The following is a 24,012-nucleotide window of genomic DNA, read 5'->3' as shown; positions in this document are numbered from 1 at the left end:
AGAAATGAAGCACATTACTGTTCAAAACAAAACACTTGCCAGATACATGTGGATACACAAATCTTTTATGATCTGGAACTGCATATAGCATTCATGCCTTTAAAGCATGAGCACTCTGCAGATTTCCCTGATATGGAGAAGAGCATTCATTTTGAGGAAATCAAGAGGGTGAATACCAGGCATCAGTACAAGTCTTTTGTGCTTTAAACTTCCTTCATGCCTTTGCCCATAAGGCAAGCAAACACTGTCATGACCATTTTGGGTTTTACTTCAACCAGGTCTTCGGGAAGGGCGTAGACTCTTGCTCCAATTTTTCTCGCCATAGAGATGGCATATCTGCATTGTAGGGGGGGAAAAAGACACAAAGAAAGAAATTAGTGCAGCAGCATTCACTTTCCTTCTGTTAAGAAGTTGTTTTACATGATCAGTACCAGAGTGGGTTGGGAACTTTCTTACTGATTCATCGAAATTAAACTTTTCTATTGGAAAGTATGAGACAGGTCACAGAGAACTGTATTTCTAGTAAAAGACAGCGTGTGTTCCCTGATGGTTAGAGAGCACTGATTACCTGCAGCAAACTGGTATCAAACATCTAGTGTTCAACCCCCTGAAAGGGTATCCTTACAACCAGCCTTTCCAGTCTTGTCACCCCTCAATCTCTCTGACTTGGTCCTTGCACATGAACAAATTCACAAGGATAGAAAGCAGAAGGGTGATTTTAGTGGAGAACAGTGTTGGTGGAAATAAACATTCAGGGACTTCTCTTCTGCTTGAGTCACGCTCAGAATTTGCAAGCTGACCTTCCCATCTCCCTGCTTAGAGTGCACTGTTATAAAGCTACTGGCTGTTCTCCAGTGTATATATCTTCTCTCTATTTTGGTATGAAAAAATATAGAAAAGATCAGGTTTTTCCCACTTCAGAACACATACACTCCTGAAATTGTCCCCAAAATACAAAGAAAAAATATTTGGGAGGGATGGGGAGAAAGGGAGGGGAAAAGAGGCAAAAAATAAGAGGGATCACAAAATTAAGTATGAAAAGAAGCACACGCAAGATTGCAAGGGAAGAAAGAGAACTGATGGTAGGAAATGGAAAGGGAAAAGAACAGTAGGGAAAAGTCTTTATAAAAATGATGGTAACTTTGATTGTCATACAGTCATCCTTTTTTTAGTTTCACATAGCAAAAGAAAAGTTAAACTGATGACCAGACCAGGAGGTCATCTCTATAATTCTGAAAGGAAAGGGAGATGCCCTCAGGAATAGCTCTGTGCTAGGAAATGGTTTGCACTCAGGGGAAAAAAAATAAAAATCAATACCCATATCCATAAATCCAGGTTTTCAGGCATGAATTCTGTCCTCCCCCTTCTCTCTTATATATGCCCTTGTTCCGCCTCTATGTGACTAAAGAGGAATCATAACCTCTAACCACTAGTTTCCACAGCTCACTAATTGTTGGCATTTTCCCCTAATCTCCAAAACAATTTTAGATTTAATAAGAGAAAAGAGGAGCTTGTGAAGTCAAGTGATTCTGATGCCTTCAAGGGAATTACAAAGCAGGAATTACAACATTACACACTTAATTTCCACTGATGGTCTTTCTAACTGCCTAACTCATAGCCTTCACACTTTTAACTCAAGGTATTTCTCAGCTGAGGCTGTGCCAGATGAGAATGATGGCAGAACAGTTTTCAAAGACAATCAGGGAAGCCTAAGCAAGTAAACTTAATGTTAGGTGTCACTTAACATACTTAGCATTATTTAGTTTCTCCTCATCATTCAAATCCTCTGTTTTCAAGAGGTCATATTTGATTGACCCTGGTTGAATGGCATCAATGAGATCCAGGACTGGCATGCTGGTGCTGATTTTGCTGTCCTGCATAGATGAGAAATAGAGTTAGATGCAAGAACAGGATGACAGATCTCCTACAAAGCCAGAGATTAGTCTCAAGAGCAATGGGCAGCTCAGTCAAATACCATTTAGATCTTCACAAAGGGCTACTTAGCATAATTTTTCATGTAAGGCAGACTAAGAACCTTCCAAGGATTTTGAGGTATCATTAAAGCAAAAGATGGAGCACTGAGCTACTGTGAATTGCTTTCTGTAGGGAGATGACACTGACACACTTCTACTAATGGGAGGTGTGAGGGGGACCAGATGTGTAACTCTTGAGCTCATTACATGAAATCTGATGGATCCATCCTTGCCTGGTGCAAACTGCTCATTTGCATCCACTGAGCATTTCCCAGCCTGGGAATCATCACAGATGAATCAGCAACATTGGAAGCTCTCTAGAATTGGTCCATCTCTATGTTTAGTGGTGCCTTGCCAAGTAGGGCAAGGTATCAGGTATTGATCGTTTAGAGGGTAGAAGGGCTCTGCAGAGGGACCTTGACCAGCTGGACAGATGGGCAGAGTCCAGCATGATGGCATTCAACAAGTCCAAGTGCCAGGTGCTGCACTTTGGCCACAACAATCCCAGGCAGCCAGACAGAAAGGGACCTGGGGGTACTGGTTGACAGCTGAACATGAGCCAGCAGTGTGCCCAGGTGGCCAAGAAGGCCAATGGCATCCTGGCCTGCATCAAGAATAGTGTGCCCAGCAGGAGCAGGGAAGTCATTGTGCCCCTGCACTCAGCACTGGTTAGGCCACACCTTGAGTACTGTGTCCAGTTCTGGGCTCCTCAATTTAAGAAGGACATTGAGATACTTGAACATGTCCAGAGAAGGGCAACGAGGCTGGGGAGAGGCCTCAAACATAAGCACTATGAGGAGAGGCTGAGGGAGCTGGGGTTGTTTAGCCCGGAGAAGAGGAGGCTCAGGGGAGACCTCATTGCTGTCTACAACTACCTCAACTACCTGAAGGGAGGTTGTAGCCAGGAGGGGTTTGGTCTCTTCTCCCAGGCAACCAGCACCAGAACAAGAGGACACAGTCTCAAGCTGCTCCAGGGGAAGTTTAGGCTCGAGGTGAGGAGAAAGTTCTTCACGGAGAGAGTTGTTAGCCGTTGGAATGTGCTGCCCAGGGAGGCGGTGGAGTCACCATCCCTGGAGGTGTTCAAGAGGGGATCAGATGTGGCACTTGGTGCCATGGTTTAGTAGTCATGTGGTCTTGGGTGACAGGTTAGACTTTGATGATCCTTGAGGTCTTTTCTAACCTTATTGATTCTGTGATTCTGAATCCCTAAATGGCACTACCAGATTATAAATGTTATCACTGTTGTTCTTTTTAATACCATCATTTGTAATTGCTGTTGTTTCATAATCAACAGCACAGCAGTGCTTGCTTAATTCCAGTCATCATTCCTGGCTCCATACTTTGATTTGCTATGTCAAACTGACATTCAAGGTGTGTCTTATGATGTTCATATCATGTTTCTGTTACCTTTTCACATCTGTATATCCCATCATGACTTCAAAAGGGGATGAAAAATAATCCAGCTATGTAGCTTGTATCATCATGCAGTGTGTGCATGTGTATGTTTATATGCCTGCAATGCATATAACACACACCCAAACACACTGCATAAGAGGTTCCTAAGCACAGTCTTGAACAAAAAATGTACCTTGAAACTGGAGATGGTTGAATCCTTCCCAGCTGCAGTAAGTGTTTTGTTGACCCAGCTGACAATGATTTCGTCATTGACCTTCTCTCCACCACCAATGTCTTCAAGGATATTCAAGGTATACCTTCAGAGGGAAACATTAATAACTGCATTTTCTTAGAGTTTACCACAGTCTCAGAACCACATGTAGAAAACTACATGTGCAGCTGACTGGGATCACCCCAACAGTGCTCTTAGACCTGATACTCCCCTGCTTCCCACATACTCAGTGTATATGATTTATATTATCATATGATAACTACTCTGATATAATTTGTCTCCAACTCTCTAATCACTGTTTTGGGAGTGTCAAAAGTTTTTGATACTCAAAATTCCAAAAAGGTCCCTCCTAGTGGATCTTGGTGTAAACGACTCATTGTCATAGTGCTTGAAAAAATAATCAAGACACTTTAAGGCCAGAAGGGGATTGTAATGCTCCTGTAAAACTGACCTTTTGCATAAACACAAGCATGGAATATTTTGTCAGCATACACCTTGGAAAGATATCACAAACTGATGTCGAGTAATCACCACATGCCTAGATTAATTATCTGCCTGATAAACCTACACCTTGCTTTATAGACTCAATGTAGTTTGTACTCAGTTCCTAACTACTGGGTCTCTTTACACCCAATTGTGGAGCTCTTAAATGGACACACACACAGAATTACGTTGAAGTGGAAAGAGCTTCTGAGTTGCTTCTGCTTCAGGTAGCAGATTACAAAACTTCTACATCAATTCCTTCTCTCTGGTACATTCTCCCCATTCCCTGATACTGAGACCTTTCAACTTCTTTTTCTCTCTTCCATGCAATGAACGTTTATTCATGCTCCACAGACAGTGATAATAATAATCTTCTGCTTGAGCTGACTGTAGTGGCCTTGCCCACAAGATAATGTGGCCCCTGATCACATCCTGATTTTCAGCAGCGTGCCTGGGTGGCCAAGAAGGCCAATGGCATCCTGGCCTGCATCAGGAATAGGGCAGCCAGCAGGTCTAGAGAGGCAATTGCCCCACTGTACTCAGCATTGGTGAGGCTGCACCTTGAGTACTGTGTTCAGTTTTGGGCACCACAGTATAGGAGAGACATCAAGGTGCTGGAGCAAGTCAAGAGAAGGGCAACAAAGCTGGTGAAGGGTCTTGAGAATAAGTCTTATGACAAGTGGCTGAGGGAGCTAGAATTATCTAGTCAGAAAAAAAGCAGGCTGATTGGAAACACTAGTGCTCTCTACAACTACCTGAAAGGAGGTTGTGGAGAAGTGGCTGTTTCTCTCATAAGTCACAACTGGCAGGACAAGAGGAAATGGCTCCAGATTACACCAGGGGCAGTTCAGGTTAGACATTAGGGAAAACTTCTATACCGAAAAGGTTATCAAAGACTGGAAGAGGCTGTCCGGGGAATTGGTAGAATCCGGATGTATTTAAGAGCTGTCTAGATATGGTGCTCAAGGATATGGTGTAGCAGCGGCCCTGATAGAGTTATATAATGGTTGGACTTGATGATCTTTAAGGTCTTTTCCAACCATAGTGATTCTTGATTCTGTGATCTTTAACTGGGATTGAGCAAAAGGTTACTCTGTCTTTGCATATAAGTGTAAACAGAGGAGTGAGAAAGCTGTACCCCATAGAGCCTTCTCACAGACAGCATCAGGAAACTGTTACAATGCAAACTGAGTATACCAAAACTGGTATACTGAGTATACTCTGAAGCTTGTGTCTGACTGCCATACCTTCTCATCAGCTGCCAGACTAAGGCCAGTGTGAGCGTACGATTTCCTTCATTCAGATCTTGCCCAGCAATGCCAACAAGGGAAAATTTGGCTTGATTCTTTCCCAGTTCCACTGCATAGTTGCAGTTTTCAAGCTGTTAATGACAGAATTATTACTGTGGTTCAAAAATAAATTAAAAAAAAAGAAAAATAAAGCCAAGATATTGTTACTTCAAATTCTTTGAATCACTTAGACTAGACCATCCTGGGCAAACAGAAGCTGTGAGCCTCTGTGATAATGCCACCAGCAGCCAGCTCCATCCCCAAAATACCATGGTAAACAGTTAACATAGAAGGAAATGCTATACTTCATCATCAGGGCCCAAAAAACCAATTACCTTGTAAAATACAAATCTATGGCTCATGGGTACCTCCATCATCATGGCACTGCACTGAGATAAAGGATTAGTGTCCCAGTCAATATTTTAGGTCAGGTAATCATTCTGGCCTAACTGGATGGAATTACTCGTCCTGATAGCTGGGAGAAAGCTTTATATTTAGCAGCAAATCTGTGATCGCTTCTTGAGGCATCTGGTCAAGACTGCTTATCATCACTGTCTTCATTTGATGCAGAGGGCAGTGATCCAGACAGCTGCAATTAAGCTTGTGCCATATGACTCACAGTGAAGACGCATTAAAATTAGTGACTAAGACAGTAGCAGTAGAAGTGATCTGCAAATACAGTTTTTAAATATTGACAGAAAAAGTGTCAAGTCTTTTTACTTTACAAATATTGTTCACCTGTAAATGAAGCCAGAGAGTTAAATGTATGTTTCCTTTCCAAGATGAAAAAGTATTCACTGACTAGGCAAAAAATCATTTAATATGCTATACTTGGGACTTGAGAGCAACACAAGTACCCACATTGCTGCTTGAAATTACATAGACACCCACTGAGGATAAGGAATCACTACTGAAGCTACCCTCCAGCTTTTCCTACCTTCTTCATATTGCCACCCAGTTTAGGATATGGTGGTTTGTTCACTCTGTTCCAGTCTACTGGCACTTTGATCTTTTCATAGAGCTGGAAGATAACCAAGGCATCTGATAGGTCACTGAAAACAATAAAAAGGATATATCATTGATCAAAGAACAGAGGAAAACGAAACTATTAGTAGAGGTAAACTTAGTTTCCTAAAAAAAAACAACAAAAAAAGAAATTTATATTCTTATAGGGTCAAAAAGTGTTTGTGTTTCTGTAAGCAATTTATCATCTGAATGAACAATAATACCTCCTCTTACCTATATAAGTGGTTTACACGTGGATTAACACCTAGGGAGTTCATCCAGTTCCTGAATGTCCTCTCTTCCCTTGTCTCACCTAAAGCAACAGATACATCAAACAACAGACCTATAAAACTCTACACTCCAGCGAAATGTCTTGTGATGAAACCATAACTCTGCATTTACAGTGCACTGAACCATAAACAGCAGGAGACACTGGCTAACGTGAAATAAGTGAGCACAGTGCAGCAGGTAGTATTTCTTCATGCCTTATACATTACACTATTTTGGCAGACTGGCTTTGAGATGTCTTCAAGGATTCAACAACGGCCCGTGCCTTAGCACAGTTTCACTGTGAAACTGAGAAAGGAGGACCTGAAGCTCAGCAAATGATGGTCCTGACAGCAAATGGTGGTCAGCAAATGGTGGTCCTGACCCTAACCCAGAGCAAGAAGGCAGCAGGTTTATGCAAGCCCTAATTTTAAAATGATATTCTAAACTAAGGGAATGCCAGATCAACTCTGATTTCAACTAACAAGCACACTCAGTAGTCCATACTGGTTCAGACATCCCACAAACATTTTTGTTTTTTTAACATGCTGTGCACAGAACAGGCCCCCAAAATACCAGAAGCTACATGGAGGTAAAAAGCAGCCTCACTTTGCTGAGGCTGCCTGAGCTAATGGTGCAGTGAATATAGAATCATAGAATCATAGAATCAGTCAGGGTTGGAAGGGACCACAAGGATCATCTAGTTCCAACGCCCTGCCATGGGCAGGGACACCTCACACTACATCAGGCTGGCCAGAGCCTCATCCAGCCTGGCCTTAAACACCTCCAGGGATGGGGCCTCAACTACCTCCCTGGACAACCCATTCCAGGCTCTCACCACTCTCATGGTGAAGAATTTCTTCCTCACAACCAGCCTGAATCTCCCCACTTCCAGCTTTATTCCATTCCCCCTAGTCCTATCACTACCTGATAGCCTAAAAAGTCCCTCCCCAGCTTTCTTGTAGGCCCCCTTCAGATACTGGAAGGCCATATATATCCGAGGGACATAAAGTGAGGTTAATGCATCACCATCTCGGAGCTGGGGATACTGTGGCACAAGTAACCACATACATTCTGCATTTTCCTTACCTTCAATAGAGCTCCAGTCGATGTCTTGGTTCTCTGGCTTATGCAGGGCAGGGTATTTGTTGAACAAGTTGGCGATGAAGGCCAAGTTCAGCTTTGGGTTCCCCCGGACGACGTCCGTGGCGGTGACGAACTGCCGGCAGCCCAGGCGCTCTGCCTGCTGCAGCATGCACTCTGCTCGCTGGACATCGTCCTTCTCCTGCACCGGCGGAGAACACAGCCATCAGCCTCACCCCGCTGCCTGCCACCGCCGGCGACACCCACACAGCCTGGCCGTGTGTGGAGATGGGTGTGGGGTGGTTAAAGCAGGGTTTTGTCAGATTTACAGCTCTTCCCTTTCCCACTTCGTGCTAACAGCAGCTCTGTGTTTTCAAACAGGCTTTAGCTACAACCCAGCGATCCCCCCCATGCTGCTCTTACCGTCATATTCCATACGAAAAGGTGCTGTGAAACCACCGAGCTTGCCGTGGGACTGGCAAGCGAGTTGATTTAGCATGCTTCAAAACCAAGGTCATTTACAGTCAGCAGGTGTTTGTGTTAAATGAAGATCCATGAAGCTGGCCTACCAGAGAGCTGAGGGAGGCTGTCTTATGAAGATAAGACCATCCTGTTTTGGCTAGAACTGATTCAGCAGGGCTCAAATAACAGAAACTCCCAACTTCAAAGCAGCTTTTGAGAGACAGAGTGCCCGAATGAAGACCTTTGCCTAATTAGCTGTAACTTTAATATGAAAGTTGATATCCCTAATGAGGAAAACCAATTACGTGCTAAACATGTATGACTATGTTACTCAACTTTCATCCTAAATCATGCTAAACATCATCTAGAAGGCAGGGACAACCTGGTCTAGGGTACAAAATCAATCAGAGGGACATTGTGGCTCATGCTCCCTCTGGCAGAAGGAAGCATGCATGCTGCTGACACTCATATCAGGGTCAGCATGGGGGGTTGCAGTGGGCATGTGGGCCAACACCAGCCACTAGCTGCAGCAGCAGGTGAGAGTGGGGAAGAAGACAGAGATGAGTATGGTCAGCAGGCTGTGCCCCCTTTCTGACTCCCAGGACAGTGACACCCTTCTTTGTGAGAACTGGCTTTCAATATACAGCTTAACTTTTGCTGCATTCCTATTAGAACTACAGCAAAGGTTAGCACCTCTGTGTTGGACATTACCCAAGATTTATTAATCCTGAGACCATCTTTGCTAATGTTTCTACTGTATTACAAATACAGAAAAGGTTTGCATTTCCAGCTTTGTTGGATGTTACCCAGGATTTATTAGTCCTGAGTTAAACATCTTTATCAATGACATTGATGAGGGAACAGAGCGTCTGCTCAGCAAGTTTGCTGATAATACCAAACTGGGAGGCTTGGCTGATACAGCTGAAGGCTGTGCAGCTATTCAGCAAGACTTGAACAGACTGGAGAGCTGGGCAGAGAGGAACCTAAGGAGGTTCAACAACGAGAAGTGCAGAGTCCTTCATCTGGGAAGGAATAATAAACTACACCACTACAGATTAGGAGATGATCTGCTGGAGAGCAGCCCCATGGAGAAGGACCTGGGAGTCCTGGTGCACAACAAGTTATCCATGGGTCAGCAATGTGTCCTTGTGGCCAAGAAGGCCAATGGTATCCCGGGGTGCATTAAGAAGAGTGTGTCCAGCAGATCAAGGGAGGTTCTCCTCCCCCTCTATTCTGCCCTGGTGAGACCTCACCTGGAATATTGCATCCTGTTCTGGGCTCCCCAGTTCGAGAGGGACAGGGATCTACTCGAGAGAATCCAATGGAGGGCTACAAGGATGATTAAGAGACTGGAGCACTGTCTTGTGAGGAGAGGCTGAGAGACCTGGGGCTGCTTAGTCTGGAGAAGAGAAAACTAAGAGGGGATCTAATAAATGTGTATAAATATATTAGGGCTGGGTGTCAAGTAGGAAAGCACAGCCTCTTCTCACTTGTGCCCTGTGATAGAACAAGGGGCAATGGATGTAAACTACATCAACATGAGGAAGAATTTCTTTACTGTAAGGGTCACAGAGCACTCAAGCAGTTCTTCCCAGAGAAGTTGTGGAGTCTCTTTCTCTGGAGACTTTCAAGACCTGTCTGGATGCATTCCTGTGCAACCTGCACTTGATTCTACGGTCCTGCTCTGACAGGGGGGTTAGACTTGATGATCTCCAGAGGTCCCTTCCAATCCCTAACATCCTGTGATCCTGTGACCTTGAAGTCAGTGCATTTATCACCAGCAAACCTGAATCTGTTGCCTTGAACAATTAAACCATTTGATTGTTTAACTTTCTGAGCTGTGTCAGAGCAAGTCCTTATTGAGGCACTGAAAAGTGGAGGCAAATGTTAATTTTGTCAAATAGTTCCAGTAAGAATCCTGGGCTCTGAGACAGGCAAACATTGGGGTCTTTTATCTCAATGTGACAAATGGGATAGTTTGATGAGATTGCCAAATAAACATATTTAAATATACTTGTTACTTATTAGTAGTTTATCAGTGTGGTTTAACAGTAATTTTCAGTGATAATATCCAATGAGAGGCAAAACATATCATTTAGTTCTTTGGAGGCTTTGATTTCTGAAATACAAGATTATGTTGCAATGCTAAAAAGAGTTTGCTTGTTCTGACATCCCAGTGCAACTCTGCTGGCCAGCAGTGCAAGTTGCAGACAGAAAACACCAGCATCACCTCGAAACTTATCTCATCTTACCCTTAATCCTGACATGTCAATAGTAATAGCTGGAATGCCTTCTTCATCTCCCTTAGGGGCAACTTGGTTCAGCAAATGGTAATAAGCTCTTGAGTCCTGTGACAGACAGAAAAATTAAAGGGAGGAAAAATTACATCTAAAGCTCAGGCTGTGCATGCTAGCAGTCCCCTGAACAATGGGCCTGCATGCTTTGTTTTTATTACATTGATCACTGGGTACATAATTAAATTAATTAAGATGGAAGCACTTAGTGATTCCTACTTTATGCTGCATTTGCCAGATCTATTTCTTCCCTAAGCCAGTTTCTATCTATCTATCTATCTATCTATCTATCTATCTATCTATCTATCTATCTATCTATCTATCTGCTGCAGAGTGCTCAACATGTGACAAAATGCTGTGTGTCACATACACAAAAAGGACAGCAACAATAAAGAGATGTTAGAATTAACTTAATCTGAAGATTAAATTAGAGGTACAGAAATGCATACCTTTATAATGCTGTAGAAGTCAGGCTTCTGAGCATTTAATAAAGAAAATGTAGAAGGAGAAAACAGATGTTTAAAGCGGATTTCAAAGCAACGCTGGAACAGTTATGGAAGAGAAAGCACAGTTTTCAAGGACAAAAGTTAAAACAAACAACAGTATCAGCATCAGGCAAAAGGGTAGGAACAAGACAAGGATTTAACACGTTGTGTCTTTCGTCTTTTACAAAATGTAGTGTGGCTTCCATGTGTGGAAAATATTAATCTCACTTCAGAAATAACTCAAAGAAATGAAAATAAAGCTACATGTTAGTGTCTAGAGACCTTACTATTACTCTTCAAGAAATAAAGTAGATTACCTGGATTATTTTTAATCTTATATATGTACATTACTTCTCACTGTATCCAAAAAGTGGTTATTTATAGCAGAAGAGAGTGGGGAGACACTTAATTAGAGAATTGCTGTAAAGGATGAAGTCTTGACCTCTAAGAAAGTAAATATGGACCTTGTTTTCCAGCTGTATGTATGATAACAGTGATTTATTTTGCAGATGGGATTTAGGCATTACAGTCCTCTCTGCCAGGCTACAGAAAGATGGGAAAGACTCCATTCTTGTCCCTTTACATGGATATTCTCCAGTCACCCTCTGCCCAGTGAACCAAAAATCTGGACAATAAAAATTTTATTGGTGAAGGGGATTCTCAGACTCTCCTGTTGCCTTCTGCTGTGACCCCTTGGTAGTTAGTTCTGTGTATCAAGTAAGTCATGGTAAATGACTTCTCATACTTCAGTCTCTGATGAATTTTACAACCTGGCATCTCTGGAGTGGGGCTTTTCCCATCCTATGTAGGGAGTGAACAGATCAAGTTGTGGCTGGTGAGGTTGTGGTGTTGCCCAGCCTTTGGCTTTCCTGGAAGCCAGTTCAGACACCCTCCCTGATACAGCCACTATAGCCACCATGAAGTCCCCAGTACATAAAATATGCTGCATGGGCTAGAAAGCCATCCTTACAAGGGCCTCCCCAACTAGCTATATTATTTTAATAGTCCCACTAAATTAAAACTTGCAGGTAAGTGCATGAAGGGTTGTAGCAAAGCTGGGACAAAGGAGCACATAACCCAGGTGCTGTAGTGAAGGAAAGATCATGCTCTTCTCCTACACCTAGTTATATGTCTGAGTAAGGTACAGCCTTTTCAAAACCAAAGCCAAGTCAAGAGGCATTTAAGGACGTTTAGGAAGGAGGAGAGCAATAGAGGCAGAGAACTGAAAATGCAGTGGTAGAGTTTGTATGTCCTGTCCAGAGACAGCAGCCATTCACTTCCCAGGCATTTGGTGTGCTGGGGCTGGCAGTGATGACTGAGGTTAGGAGAAGGAGAAATACCACTGTGTTGAAAGGTAAACCTCACTAAAATGATTTTATGTACTCAGCTCCATGTGTTTGGCTGAGCAGTCTCAGTTGCTTGGATTGTTTTGATGCACAGTCTGTGTTTGGAGGACAGCTGTTTTATTATTCTTGGTCAGTGTTTCTCATACCTTGATATCTGTGCTGAAGTTGCCAACTTTATTGCATCCTGCATTCTCCAGGTGGTAGTTTGCCCACCTCAGCAGCAGTTCCTCTGGAGACAGCTTCATCAGATCCTCCAGACTCTCTCCTTCTCTCAGAAGAGCAATCAAGGCTAAGCAGGGTAAAAAGGAAAAATTAATGATATTGTGAATATGGACAATGTGTAACTATTTTCTCTCTTACACAGTTTGATACCCTAGTGTCTAAAAGTGAGAGACCAAAGTGTTGCCAAAATTCAAACTGGGCAATGTGTTCCGTGTTTCACCACCCTCACTGTAAAAAATGTATTCCTTATATCTAGTCTAAGTCTCTCTCTTACAGTTTAAAGCCATTATCCCTTGTCCTATCACACCAGGCCCTGCTAAAAGCTTCGGCTCCATCTTTCTTATAGGCCTCCTTTAAGTACTGAATAGCCACAATAACGTCTCCCTGAAGCTTTCTCTTCTTTAGGCTTAACAATCCCAACTCTCTCAGCCTTTCTTCATAGGAGAGGTGCTCCAGCCCTTTGATCATTGCAGCCCTCCTCTAGACCAAATCCAACAGATCCATGTCTTCCCTGTGTGGAGGATTCCCAAGCTGGATACAGTGATGTTGAGCATGGGGGTGAGATGGGAGTGAAAAAAATGAACACAGACTTTCTGAAGGTCAGATGAAATAAATCTCAGTGACCTTCACACTAAAACTGGATCCACACAGGTATTCTAAAAAATTTGCATATAACTCCATGGGCTCATGGGCCAGTAGGGTTAACTCATCTGTCAGTTGGAGAAGACACCCTATTGATATAGAAAAATTAACATAGTTTTTATATTCATAAAAGAAGAAAGCGGCAGGAGGGCAGGACTGACCCTTGCAACTGCAGGATATTCATCTGATTTCTGGAGCATGAACGGCTTTAGAAGAAGTTTTGAAAAGAACAACTAATAATGTGGACGCTAATTGGTAATGTGATGCAAGGGAGAGTGTGTCACACTCCTCCGATCTTCTTCTAATACCTTTAATTGTTCCTTGGAAGAAATACGGATTTGCTACATATAGTAAATAGTGGGGACCTTCTATACCTGGAGTTCCATAGATGATTTGATATAGGGTTCTTTAGGGTTAAACTGAACCTGAAGGGGATAATAGAAGCATTTGAAAGTAGGCAGTGGATTTTATGAATAGAACAATCTTAACACTGGAAGGAGTAGGATGGAAGAATGATTCTTGTGGAGATGATCATGAATTGATTTTTGGACTAATGTTTTCTTTTTTCTTTTTTTTTTTTTTTTGCATCAATTATCTTGTCACAAATACCAGCAATGTGCCAAAAAAAAATGATGATGATATTCACTAGGTGGCATAGTCAATACAGAGAATGATCAGGAGTTCAGACAGAAAGAACTAGATAGATAACAGCAATAAAAATGGAAGGTAATTGAATGGAGCCATGTTCAAAGGCATTCACTAGGGAATTAATATGAGTAACTGCTATTAGCTAAAAGCCTATATGAACAGAGGATGAGAGTAACTTGAGTGTGTCAGATGTCTTCTTAGCTACTCTGAGCCACCATGTGCTATGACCAGAGAAAAATCAAACATGGTATTAGAGCACCCCAGGTATTTCCCATATATGTTGGGATGTATTACTGCCTTGATTCCATGTGCTCAAGCTCTCACTGGAAATACAGCATCCCAGCCCACAAAAGGTGAATTTCACCTGAATTTCAGCTGCAGGAGAGGACTCTCAGGAAAAGAGAAAGAATCTGAAAAGATACTAAAATTATCTTGGCTTGTCTACCCTGACAAACTGAAGTCTGAGATGAGAAGTGAAGGAGAAAATAGGAGAAAGGGGAAAATAGATATTAAACAGGGTAAGGCTACCTACAAAGGAATGGCAGCTGGGAACTCCAGAAACAGGTGGCCCAGGCTATCAAAGGGATAGAAATGTGCAAAAGGGGACACAAGGAAGATAACTCCATCATGATAATTGGAGGAAAAAAGTGTCACATTGTTGGTTGAGTGGACTATCCAGAGTTGCAGGGAACAAAGCGGCAAGATGAGATGCTATGTGGACTGCATACACACAACCACAACATCACACTGAAGCTATTTCATGGAAGAATTTGGTATTGGTGAGACATGTGGAGCACTGTGTGTGTCTGGGGCTCCCCAGTAGACGAGAGGCATTGCAGCAGGTTCAGTGGAGGTTGAGATGGAATATATGAGAAGTGAGAACAGGGTGAGAAAACTCGATTTGTTTAGCCTGGAAATAGGTCTGAGAGGGGAACAAGTATTGTCTTCAATAACTATGGAGAGGCCAGAGGTGTATTTTCCTAGTATGCACAGCAAAAGGATGAAAAGTTACAGTCACAACGTGAAGGAAGGGAAATTCCAGCTAAACATATATATATAAAAAAAAAAAAATAAAATTCACAGCAAGAGTGGTTGAGCTCTGGAACAGTCTGCCCCAAAAGCACTGGAAAAGGCCCTGACCAGCCTCATCTAACTTAGAGAGGTTCCTCTGGAGGAAGAGGAGAGGATCCTCTGGAGGATCCTTCCATTTTTTGTGATTCTGTAAGTCTGATTTGACAAAGAAATGTTTGGCAATCAAGAATAATCAAGAGCAAGAAAAGAGCTTCCTGAATGTAGTGCAGCATTTTCTTATCCCAATACACTTGGCTGTAGACCATGAGTCAATAAGCATGAAATTAACTTTGCATAGTCCATACAAGCCTACATACAGCCTTGGATTTTGGAATGCTGGAACTTGTGAAGGGCAAGGGAAATTAGAGAAGTTGATCACAGGCACCTAATACTTTAAAAAAAAAAAAAAATTTTTTAAAGACCTTTATCCTAAAGATTGTTCAGTGATAACAGTAGAGCACAGAAATGAAGAACCACACATACCTTCATTCCTGCTGATCTCTATGTCAGCAAAGAGTCCAATTTTGATGACTTGCCATAAAAGACCCAGAACCAGGTAAGGTTTCCCTTCTTTCAAGTCTTCAGCTCCAATGTTAACAACATGGCACCCAATGGCTGAAGCAGAGTTCAGAGCCAGGTTCAGATTTTCCTAGGGGAAGAAGAGAATTTCCGAATGGTGCAGTAACTGAAGAGCTGAGTATACAGGAACCAAAAGTAGTGACATCTATGAGGGGCTTCATGGTAAATGTATTAATGTACATGGAATCATAGAATAGTTTGGGTTGTAAGGGACCTTTAAATGTCATCTAGTCCAACCCCCTGCAGCAAGCAGGGATATCTTCAGGAGACATCAAGTTACTCAGAGCCTCATCCAAAGTGATCTTGAATGTTTCCCTGGATGAAGCATCTGCCATCTCTATGGGCAAGCTATTCCAGTGTTTTACCATCCTCACTGTAAAATATTTATTCCTTATATCTAATATTAACTGACCCTCTTTCAGTTTAAAACCATTACCCCTTTTCATATTGCAACTCCATCTTTCTTATAGGCCCACTTTAAGTACTGAAAGGCTGCAAAAACTCTCAAAGCCTTTCTCCATAGGCTATGTGTTCTACCCCTCTGACCACTTTCATGTCTCTTTTCTGGACCTACTCCAACAGGTCTATGGCTTTCCTGTGCTGAAGACTCCAGAGCTGGATGCAGTACTCTAGGTGAGGTCTCACAAGAGCAGAGAAAGGCAGGGAATCACCTCCCTCAACCTGCTGGCCACACTTCTTTTGATGAAGCCTAGGATACATGTCTGACTCAGAGAGCAGGAGAATGCAGAATTTCCTGGGATTACAGGGAAGCTCTGGGTCCCAGCACAAAGATGGAAAAGACCTCTTTGGCAAAGGTGAAAGACACAATGTCACAGGGCAGAGGAGCTCAGAACATATGTCTGCATTTGCAGTGGTGGCCTGGCTCAATCCTGGTTATCAAAGCCAGGCTCTTCTTATAGTTAATACAAAAGCACAAGTGTGGAATAAGCTTCAGCATGGGGCAAGCTCTCTCCCAATTAGTCTCAAACACATGGAGGAATGAGGGAGCTACAACTGGCAGGTATTCCAGGCTCAGCTTTCCTAAGTACAATGCAAAAGTAACTTTGCAACACCCAAAATACAAATAAGGTGCCAGCTAGCAGTATATACAAAAAGTACATGGTTATAGGAACCGGTATGAACAAACCTGATGAGTTTTTAATTTGGCAGTTCAGCCAAGGTCAGAACTGGTAAAGCCTCAATATTTTTATTTTGAGCTTTGGAGTATGGATTCCTCTTTTGAGAGCATTCAGTGGAAGCAGAAGAATTCTCCAATACACAGTGAAGGGCAGAAAGAAAGTGGTATTTCAGGAATGTTATGTTCCTTCACTATTTCCTTCCTATTTAAAACAAAGGGTGTACAAAAATCTGACCCACAGCTATGCACTATTCAGAAAGGTAGCTTGATAAACAGAGGGCAAGTAAAGCAGGCACAGAAGGTTGGAAAACACACTTTATCACACAGATTGCAAATTTTTCACATTAATTTTGTCACTGCTGGCATGACAAAAAGATCTGATTAGATAGAATATACAGAGAGACACAGTGTAAATTCTCATAAGATAGAAAAATTGAAGGCTTTCAAATTAATTACCTTTTGTCCACTGGACAGCTATAAAAGAGTTAAGTTAAAGTGGAAATAATATTGATCAAATCATGTCTGTGTGTGACAAGGATTGATCTGTGCTGCATCACTAAGCTATACTGCTGACCAAAATGATCAGGACTGAAAAATGTTGTAAACAGCATAAAAATCCAATTTAATGGCTTCTGAGCTTACTTGAGCCTGGCTAATGTTCCATCAAATCAGAGTAGCTGAAGGCTAAACCAGGTTAGGTTCATATCTATTCCATACATCTATTTATGTTCTGTATCCAGACAGATAGATACTGTTCGTATAAAAATACCTCTCTACATACATCTGTGTGAGAAACCAAATAAACTTTAAATAGGTAGGCATCAGCTTTTTTGTCCAATTTTTAAATCATATACAACTTAATGTAATAGAAGTAAAGAAGAGATTCGGTATTTAAGGTGAAATAGCACAGATTGTAATAGGCAAAGCAAAGGCTCTGGTCCCATCTCAGGCATGTTGCACACCACAGTTCCTGGATCACAGTTAGTATTTCAGTGAAGATATCAGACTGCAACACAGCAGCTGTGAATTCAGGTCCATGGCCATGCTCATGTGACCTTGGATGTGAGGTTCAGCCTTCTGAGAGCCACTCCACCTGGAACTGGTCACTGTACTATCTGTTGTCCTTACACTTGTGTGGCATCTACCACAAAGGTATCTAAAGCTTGAACTAGTAAACACTGGGTTAAGTGCAAACACAAAGTTTGTTTAGTCAGATTGCTCATATGTTTACAAAAAACCAGAAAAGTGCAACTCAGACCTGAGCATCTCACTTTGCCACAAACAACTTTGCCTGGTTCTATTGGGCAGAACCATGGTATCTCCAGCCTTTGCTCTAAGTGATTACACCAAAGCACCCTACGGGGAAAACCAAAGAATCTTTTTGTATTTTAGTACCTGTATTGTGAAGGGTGTGAGTTTCTTTTTGTTGATTGTTCTCTCATCAATGGTATCTGGCACTGAAAAGTTGATCATCTTACTGGAAATAAAAGAGAAAACAACAAGAAATACACCACTAGCTTTGCGTGCACAAAATGCAGATACAGCTTTTGTCACAGTGCTGTAGGACAAGTCAAAGAGACGGAGAGTTACTGGGCCTCTGTTTTCACATGTACACACACAAGCCCTCATGCAATACTTGAGCAATTCTCTTGGGTTACATGCAGATAGTACTATAGATGTGTAGAAAATTTCCATGAAAGCACTTGCTATCTCATACTGTTTCATGTGAAGTCCTAAAAGTCCTTGGACAAAAACAAAACCAAGCAACTCCTCCGATTTCACTGACTTCATCTTATTGAAAGGGTCCAGAGGCAATTTAACATTAAAGAAGCTTTATATTTTTAAAGAAAGAAAGAAAAAATAAAGAAAAAAAAATACCCCTAACATTATCAAGACACTGAGATTGCAAAGATTAATGAGCTTAATGTAAAGTCAGCAGCTTCCATTTAAGCAGAGATGTGAGTTTCTGGAGATTCATGGTTCCCATTTGTAAGAAAGATTCTTTACCAAAGCACTATGCCATCACCGACTGCCTGGAAGAGGTCATCTGTTTCTGGATTCATTGGCACCACGTGCTTACAGTCAGGGTCCTTCTCAAGGGCTTTATTAATCCAGTTGACAAAAGCATACTTTTCTTCCTCTGTGGACATGACAGGAAATCCATCAGTTTTTTGTGCAATACCTCTCGCATTTTACTTAAAAAGGTGGAACTTCTTGAGAAGACTCTCCCACTAGTGTGACTAATCAACAAACCTCTACAAGCAGAGAAAATCCTGAAGAGATTGGCAAACGAGCTGAAGACAGACATGGGCTTGAGCAGGTTAACACTCTTTCCATACTCCTTTCCACTGACTAAAGCTCTGCCCAGTACCATGAGGGCAGGTATATTACAGAGACTCATAATGAAGTTCATGTGATTCAGTTGTGTGCTGCAGTTGCTATGCTATGCTAAACATAATTTGTACTTGTGCCATAATTTGAGTGCATTGTTGCAACATTCTGCTAAGTCAGAATTCCATGTAACTTCAAAGAAGGGACTTCTATATTGTGCATTACAGCCTCCACATGTGGAGTATCTTAAAAAGCCTGTCCAAGACTCTGACAAGGAGTATTCAGAGGGTAATGGGCAAATGTTCCTTAAAGTCCAAGAGGGCTGTAACGTGGCTGTCTTGTACCAGCAGCAGCTCACACCACTCTCAGTAGCTCGGAGAAGGTGTCTTCCATGCTCAGGTGAGTGGGAATCTTGGAAACATCCTCCTCTCCCTCTTCCCATGAGAGTGTCAGTTTCCTACCCTTGCCCCTGAAGAAGACTGCTATGGGTGGGACCTCCTCCCTGTGGAGCTGCTTCGGAGTGGGTTGTGGCCAGGAGGCAGCAGAAAAAACCATGGCTGCCTCAAACTTTCAGCTTGGAGAAACAGGCTGGGAGAAGAGCCCTAATGGGGTCATGCCCTCTTTAGATAAAGATCAGGAACCATTTAGTTACAGATGAGTTTATAGAAAGACTATCAGATCACTGGTAAAATGTACAAGGAAATGGGTTGTCAGTAGTGAGAAACCCATTCCATTCCTCACTGGTGAACAGTGACAGCAATGGGCCAGTGTTTTTGCTGCTGCAGCTATGCCAGAAGGCTATTCTCAAGCAGAGCTGCAATGCATTTAAAGTAAGGGAAGCTAAGCCAGCTGGAGCTTCCTCCTGTAGCCACAGCTCCATCCACCCCAATAAACTGTCTCACTCTGTTTCAGCAAAGATCCTGCTCCAGTGCTTTGCCACCTTCACAACTCTTTCCCTTGCACCAGCCTGGCCTGAACAGCTGCTGAAGTTCACCAAGGCCAGAGCACCTGGGTTTGCACTAAGATAAGGTGCCGATGACCTCTAAGGGCACACTTGTTCCTTGTTGCTATCAGTGTAGGGCAACTGTACCTACCTGAGTAAGAGTGTTGTGTGCCAGCACTGGACTGCTCAGATGTCCCACCAATAGCACAGATCCCCTCCTTTTTGTTGATTTGTTTTCGGAATGACTTAGCAACGTCGTCACTCTTCAGGTTTTGGAAAATCTTTCAAGCATGAGAAACAATTAAAACATTTGGTATGATTAAACCAAGGTGAATCAGTGAGCTCCTGGGCCAAAAATCACGTTCTTTCTGCATCATACATAGGAAAGCACAGCTTGTGTATTATTCATTGGGTTTCTGTGTCAAATCTGTGTATCTGCTGTGGTAGAACAGGAAGAGTCACAGCTTTTCCTTTTTCAAAGCAGTTAACAAAGATCAGCTAAAGTAGCAGAAATGTATATGGCATGAAACCGTGGAGCTAAAACGTGCAGGAAGAGGATCTTCAACAGATTTGTTCTGAAGAAAGGACAAGTAAAAATCTGGTTTTCCATCCCAAGTGGAATTCCACTACTTTAGCACTTGCTTTTGTCCCAGTTCAGACCAGAAAAAGAAGCAGCTTTTTAAATAGACAAAAAACGCCGCATAAAATTTTCGGTTTCAATCTGCTTCCATCTAGCCAAAGCATAATCATTTTGCAACTTATAACTGAAAAACTTTATCCTGCTGCATCAATCAAATTGAAAGATATTAAGTTTACTCAATATGCTGCTGCATTCGTGCAGCTTGTCCCACTTAATTGCAAGATTTCTCCTGCTTTCATCTTTTCCAGCAAAGGGACTTCTTGCATTAAATACGTAGGTGCTCATGAGGCACTTTGCTTGTGCCTCTGCTGTGCCCTGGAGACTACCTCAAGTATCGTTCCTGGCATCCTACTTACTGAAAGAAATAACTTCTTACTTACTGAAATAAATTCATCAAAACTGATCCTGCCGTTCCCTGCGGTTGTCAAATTCTGAATGAGTTCTCTGGCTTTATATCCTGGCAGAGGGAGATTGGCTGCCTTCAACACATCTGTCAGATCATTGGCATGAATGAACCCACTCCCACTGATATCTGCAAAGATTAAAGAAAAACTTTTAGATGCTACATCAGCCCAATGAAATGCTATGCACACAAAGGCTGTTGCTTTTATTTTACCTGTGGAAGAGTACATTATATATAAAGATTTGTTATTCTGATTTCCAGTGTTTCCAACCCCTGTCGGTGTGTCATTCACAACCAAGAAAAAAATTACTATTTGACAAAACCTAACAGTGATGAACTATATGTTTTAGACATACAGTAACATCTTAACAACACTGGGTTTAGATGTTTAAGGCCAGGCTGGATGAGGCCCTAGTGTGAGGTGTCCCTTCCTATGGCAGGGGGGTTGGAACTAGACGATCCTTGTGGTCCCTTCCAACCCTGACTGATTCTATGATTCTGTGATTCTATGACTCTAATTGACTTTCCAAGGTTTGCATATATATAAACCTGTGATTTATAGACTGAGTATCCTGTCTGCAGAACAGTTAAAGAAAATGGGTTTCACACAATATAGAGTTGCATCTTACATGTGCATATATTCACAGATATAACTTGTTATTTTGGCCTGTTTTTTATTGGGGTTTTGTTTGTTTGTTGGTTGGTTTTGTTGTTTTGGTTTGTTTTGGGGGTTTTTTTGTATCTACCATCATCATAACTAATGAGTTTAGAGTCTTGGAACTGCATATGGTCATCCTTAAAAGAAAAACCTGAGGTGCAATGGTGCTAACACAGATAGTCCTGCAGACCCTGTTACAAGATCTGGGATAAGATTTTATGAGATCACCAATACAAGTTAAATAGTCCTTTCTTCTTCACCAGTTTGTTAAAATCTCCACAGATAATAAAGGAAACTGAATCTATCATATGGAAGGTTTCTGCTAAAAAGCTTTGCTTATGTACACCATTACATATAGAGTTATATTTGGGGTTTATATATCTGTGTGTTTCTTGTTCTTGTTCTGCAGGCTCTTTCTACCCAGCCCAGAGGCCATGGTGATTTCAAAGAAGCATGTGCTGATTTCCTGTGTGGTTAAGTTGCAATGTTAGTCGCTTGTTGCATGCTGCAAACAGGCAATCAGCTCTTTGCATCAGTATCATAGATTATTACAGATGGAAAAGAGCATCCTATCCATATCTGAAGGAATACCACAAAAGGATCCGTACTTGGAGAGGGAAATATCTGGGAAAAGAACAAGAGCTTCCATACAGCATTTGCCTTGTTAGTGTATCAAGTGTATGGGGCACACACAGTGCCCAGATGTTTAAAATCGACATCTTGGACTGCTGTGTGCTCAGAAATCAAAAAGACATCACCTGGAATAGCAAGGACAACTGATTAACACAAAATCCAGCGAGGCTGACAGATCTTCTAATAAGAGTTAAGTGAGCTGTGAGAAACACAAGGACCTTTTCTTAGAATTTGGGTTGACACTGATGGGTCTGCCTGACTTTAAAAGAGACAAATCAGATAAGACCTTTAAAGGCTTGGAAAGGAAACACACACTTAAAAAATATATGAGGCTTGAAAGGTCACAGTAAAGAGATTACAAATTTTGTAGCCATTTGCACATTTGTCCTCCCCAGGAGGAGTATTCAGCTAATACTGATTTTTTTTTCCTTCCAAGTTTTGTCAGGAATAAACAATATTCTTAGGAAAACACTTGAGAACATATCTGACATGGTTTTCTGTACAGTTTTTGAGGTTATTTCATAAGCCATGCTGCTCCTTATTGCTCTGCCATCTCCTTCCAGTAAAAAGGCCACTGCTGATGTGGTTTCATCTAGGAGGCCTGCAGTGGCAGGAAAAGGACTTTCTGTGGTTTCTGTGACAAAGCAGATCAGTGTTGGACTAAGATCCATTTCCTCATGGCTGGTCAGCACATGATAAAAGATCTTGCTACAGCTTCACACTTCTGCAGTGTCCTTCCTGTTTGCTGTACTCACCAACTTTGCCAAAAGCCTCTTGTAGCTCTGCCATCTCCTCCTCTGAGAAGTGTGCTGCTGACGCCATTTCTTATCTCTCTGAGTGGGAGATCTGAAAGAAAAAAGCACTTGTGCTTATATGATGCCTTTTGGGTTTATAATCATGATGAAAAAGAGGAGTTTTCACTTGGATTTTTAGCCTCAAAGCAACTTCCCATAGCTTAAAACCAGACTCCTCTCTGCATTCCAAAATCAAGTCAAGGGTTAAAACAATTTGTACACGAGACACAAATTCATGTCCCTCCTGTTGCTTTGCCAGGCCTTGTTAAAAATACCAACAGTTTTATTTTTGCTAATTTCATTGGAATTAAATCCTACCTAGCTTTTGTTTCTCATGGAGAAAGCAGACAAATCTGTGCTAGTTCTTGTTATTCCCCCTTTGGAATCACCGTTCACCATGTGTTGCTTCAGCAGTGCTGGCAGAGAAGCGGCAGCCTTGTCTGCTCCTGGGGCTCTGGAGTGGAGCTGCAGCCCCAGGGGATACTTGCACCACCTACCTTTGGGTACCTAATGAAGAGGCTGGTCACCCTTACAGGGTAGATGGATGGAGAGAGGCTCTGTCACAAGGTGTTCAGAGCACCAGCTCAGGCTTCCCAGAGGGCTACTTCTCTTCTGGCTATGGGGAGAGTATAGGGACTTGCCCCTTAAAGGTAGCTAGGTTAGTGTCTGATGTTCTTTGGACCCTTAGGAATGGATGGCCAGAAGGAGTTTTCCTACTTTTCCCATCATCAAAGACAAATAGCAGGAGGAAGGATTAGACTTTCCATTTCTAGGCACTTTTCTTAATAATCAAAATGGGGAAGTTTACTTTCATTTGTCATATTTAATTCACTGCCAGAAGATGCAAATTATACCCCTCTGCTTTTCACTTCCCCACTATCCTTTGTATCTATTCATGAGGAAACTGTTCAGGAGACGGACTATTATTCTGTGTTTGTAAGAATGACTCTAGTGTCCTATGTCTCTTTAAGTATTAATTAACCAAGCAACTACTTA

The 24,012-nt window shown here is 42.1% G+C and overlaps 1 protein-coding gene across 2 annotated transcripts; it reads right to left on the bottom strand.

The window, feature by feature from the left end:
- Positions 1 to 203: 203 nt before the first annotated feature.
- Positions 204 to 23,044, bottom strand: LCP1 (lymphocyte cytosolic protein 1). 2 transcript variants are annotated; one of them, XM_054381858.1, is made up of 16 exons: positions 22,978 to 23,044; positions 20,909 to 21,060; positions 20,040 to 20,169; positions 18,622 to 18,754; positions 18,010 to 18,091; positions 15,381 to 15,546; positions 12,461 to 12,603; positions 10,933 to 10,959; positions 10,442 to 10,537; positions 7,734 to 7,929; positions 6,612 to 6,690; positions 6,310 to 6,424; positions 5,331 to 5,464; positions 3,562 to 3,685; positions 1,750 to 1,874; positions 204 to 336 (listed from the first exon to the last, which is right to left on the bottom strand). In XM_054381858.1, exons 1-16 carry the CDS (start codon positions 23,042 to 23,044, stop codon positions 204 to 206), a joined length of 1,902 nt encoding a protein of 633 aa, XP_054237833.1. The 2 variants fall into 2 exon arrangements, with proteins under 2 accessions (XP_054237833.1, XP_054237843.1); XM_054381868.1 differs by lacking the exon at positions 10,933 to 10,959.
- Between the last annotated feature and the right edge of the window lie 968 nt (positions 23,045 to 24,012).

The sequence above is a fragment of the Indicator indicator genome, chromosome 1 (assembly GCF_027791375.1).
Source record: "Indicator indicator isolate 239-I01 chromosome 1, UM_Iind_1.1, whole genome shotgun sequence".
Lineage (NCBI taxonomy): Eukaryota > Metazoa > Chordata > Aves > Piciformes > Indicatoridae > Indicator > Indicator indicator.
Note: the sequence above shows the minus strand (reverse complement) of the source record. Positions and strands in the feature narration are given on the sequence as shown.

What these genes read in the sequence shown, in the direction of transcription:
- LCP1 (XM_054381858.1), bottom strand. Translation starts at nt 23,044, where the DNA reads ATGGCGTCAGCAGCACACTTCTCAGAGGAGGAGATGGCAGAGCTACAA. An exon ending in AGAGATCAGCAGGAATGAAG is followed by an intron (nt 12,604 to 15,380) that starts GTATGTGTGGTT and finishes TACCCTGCTTAG; the next exon opens with CCTTGATTGCTCTTCTGAGA. An exon ending in CAACCATCTCCAGTTTCAAG is followed by an intron (nt 1,875 to 3,561) that starts GTACATTTTTTG and finishes TCATCTATGCAG; the next exon opens with GACAGCAAAATCAGCACCAG.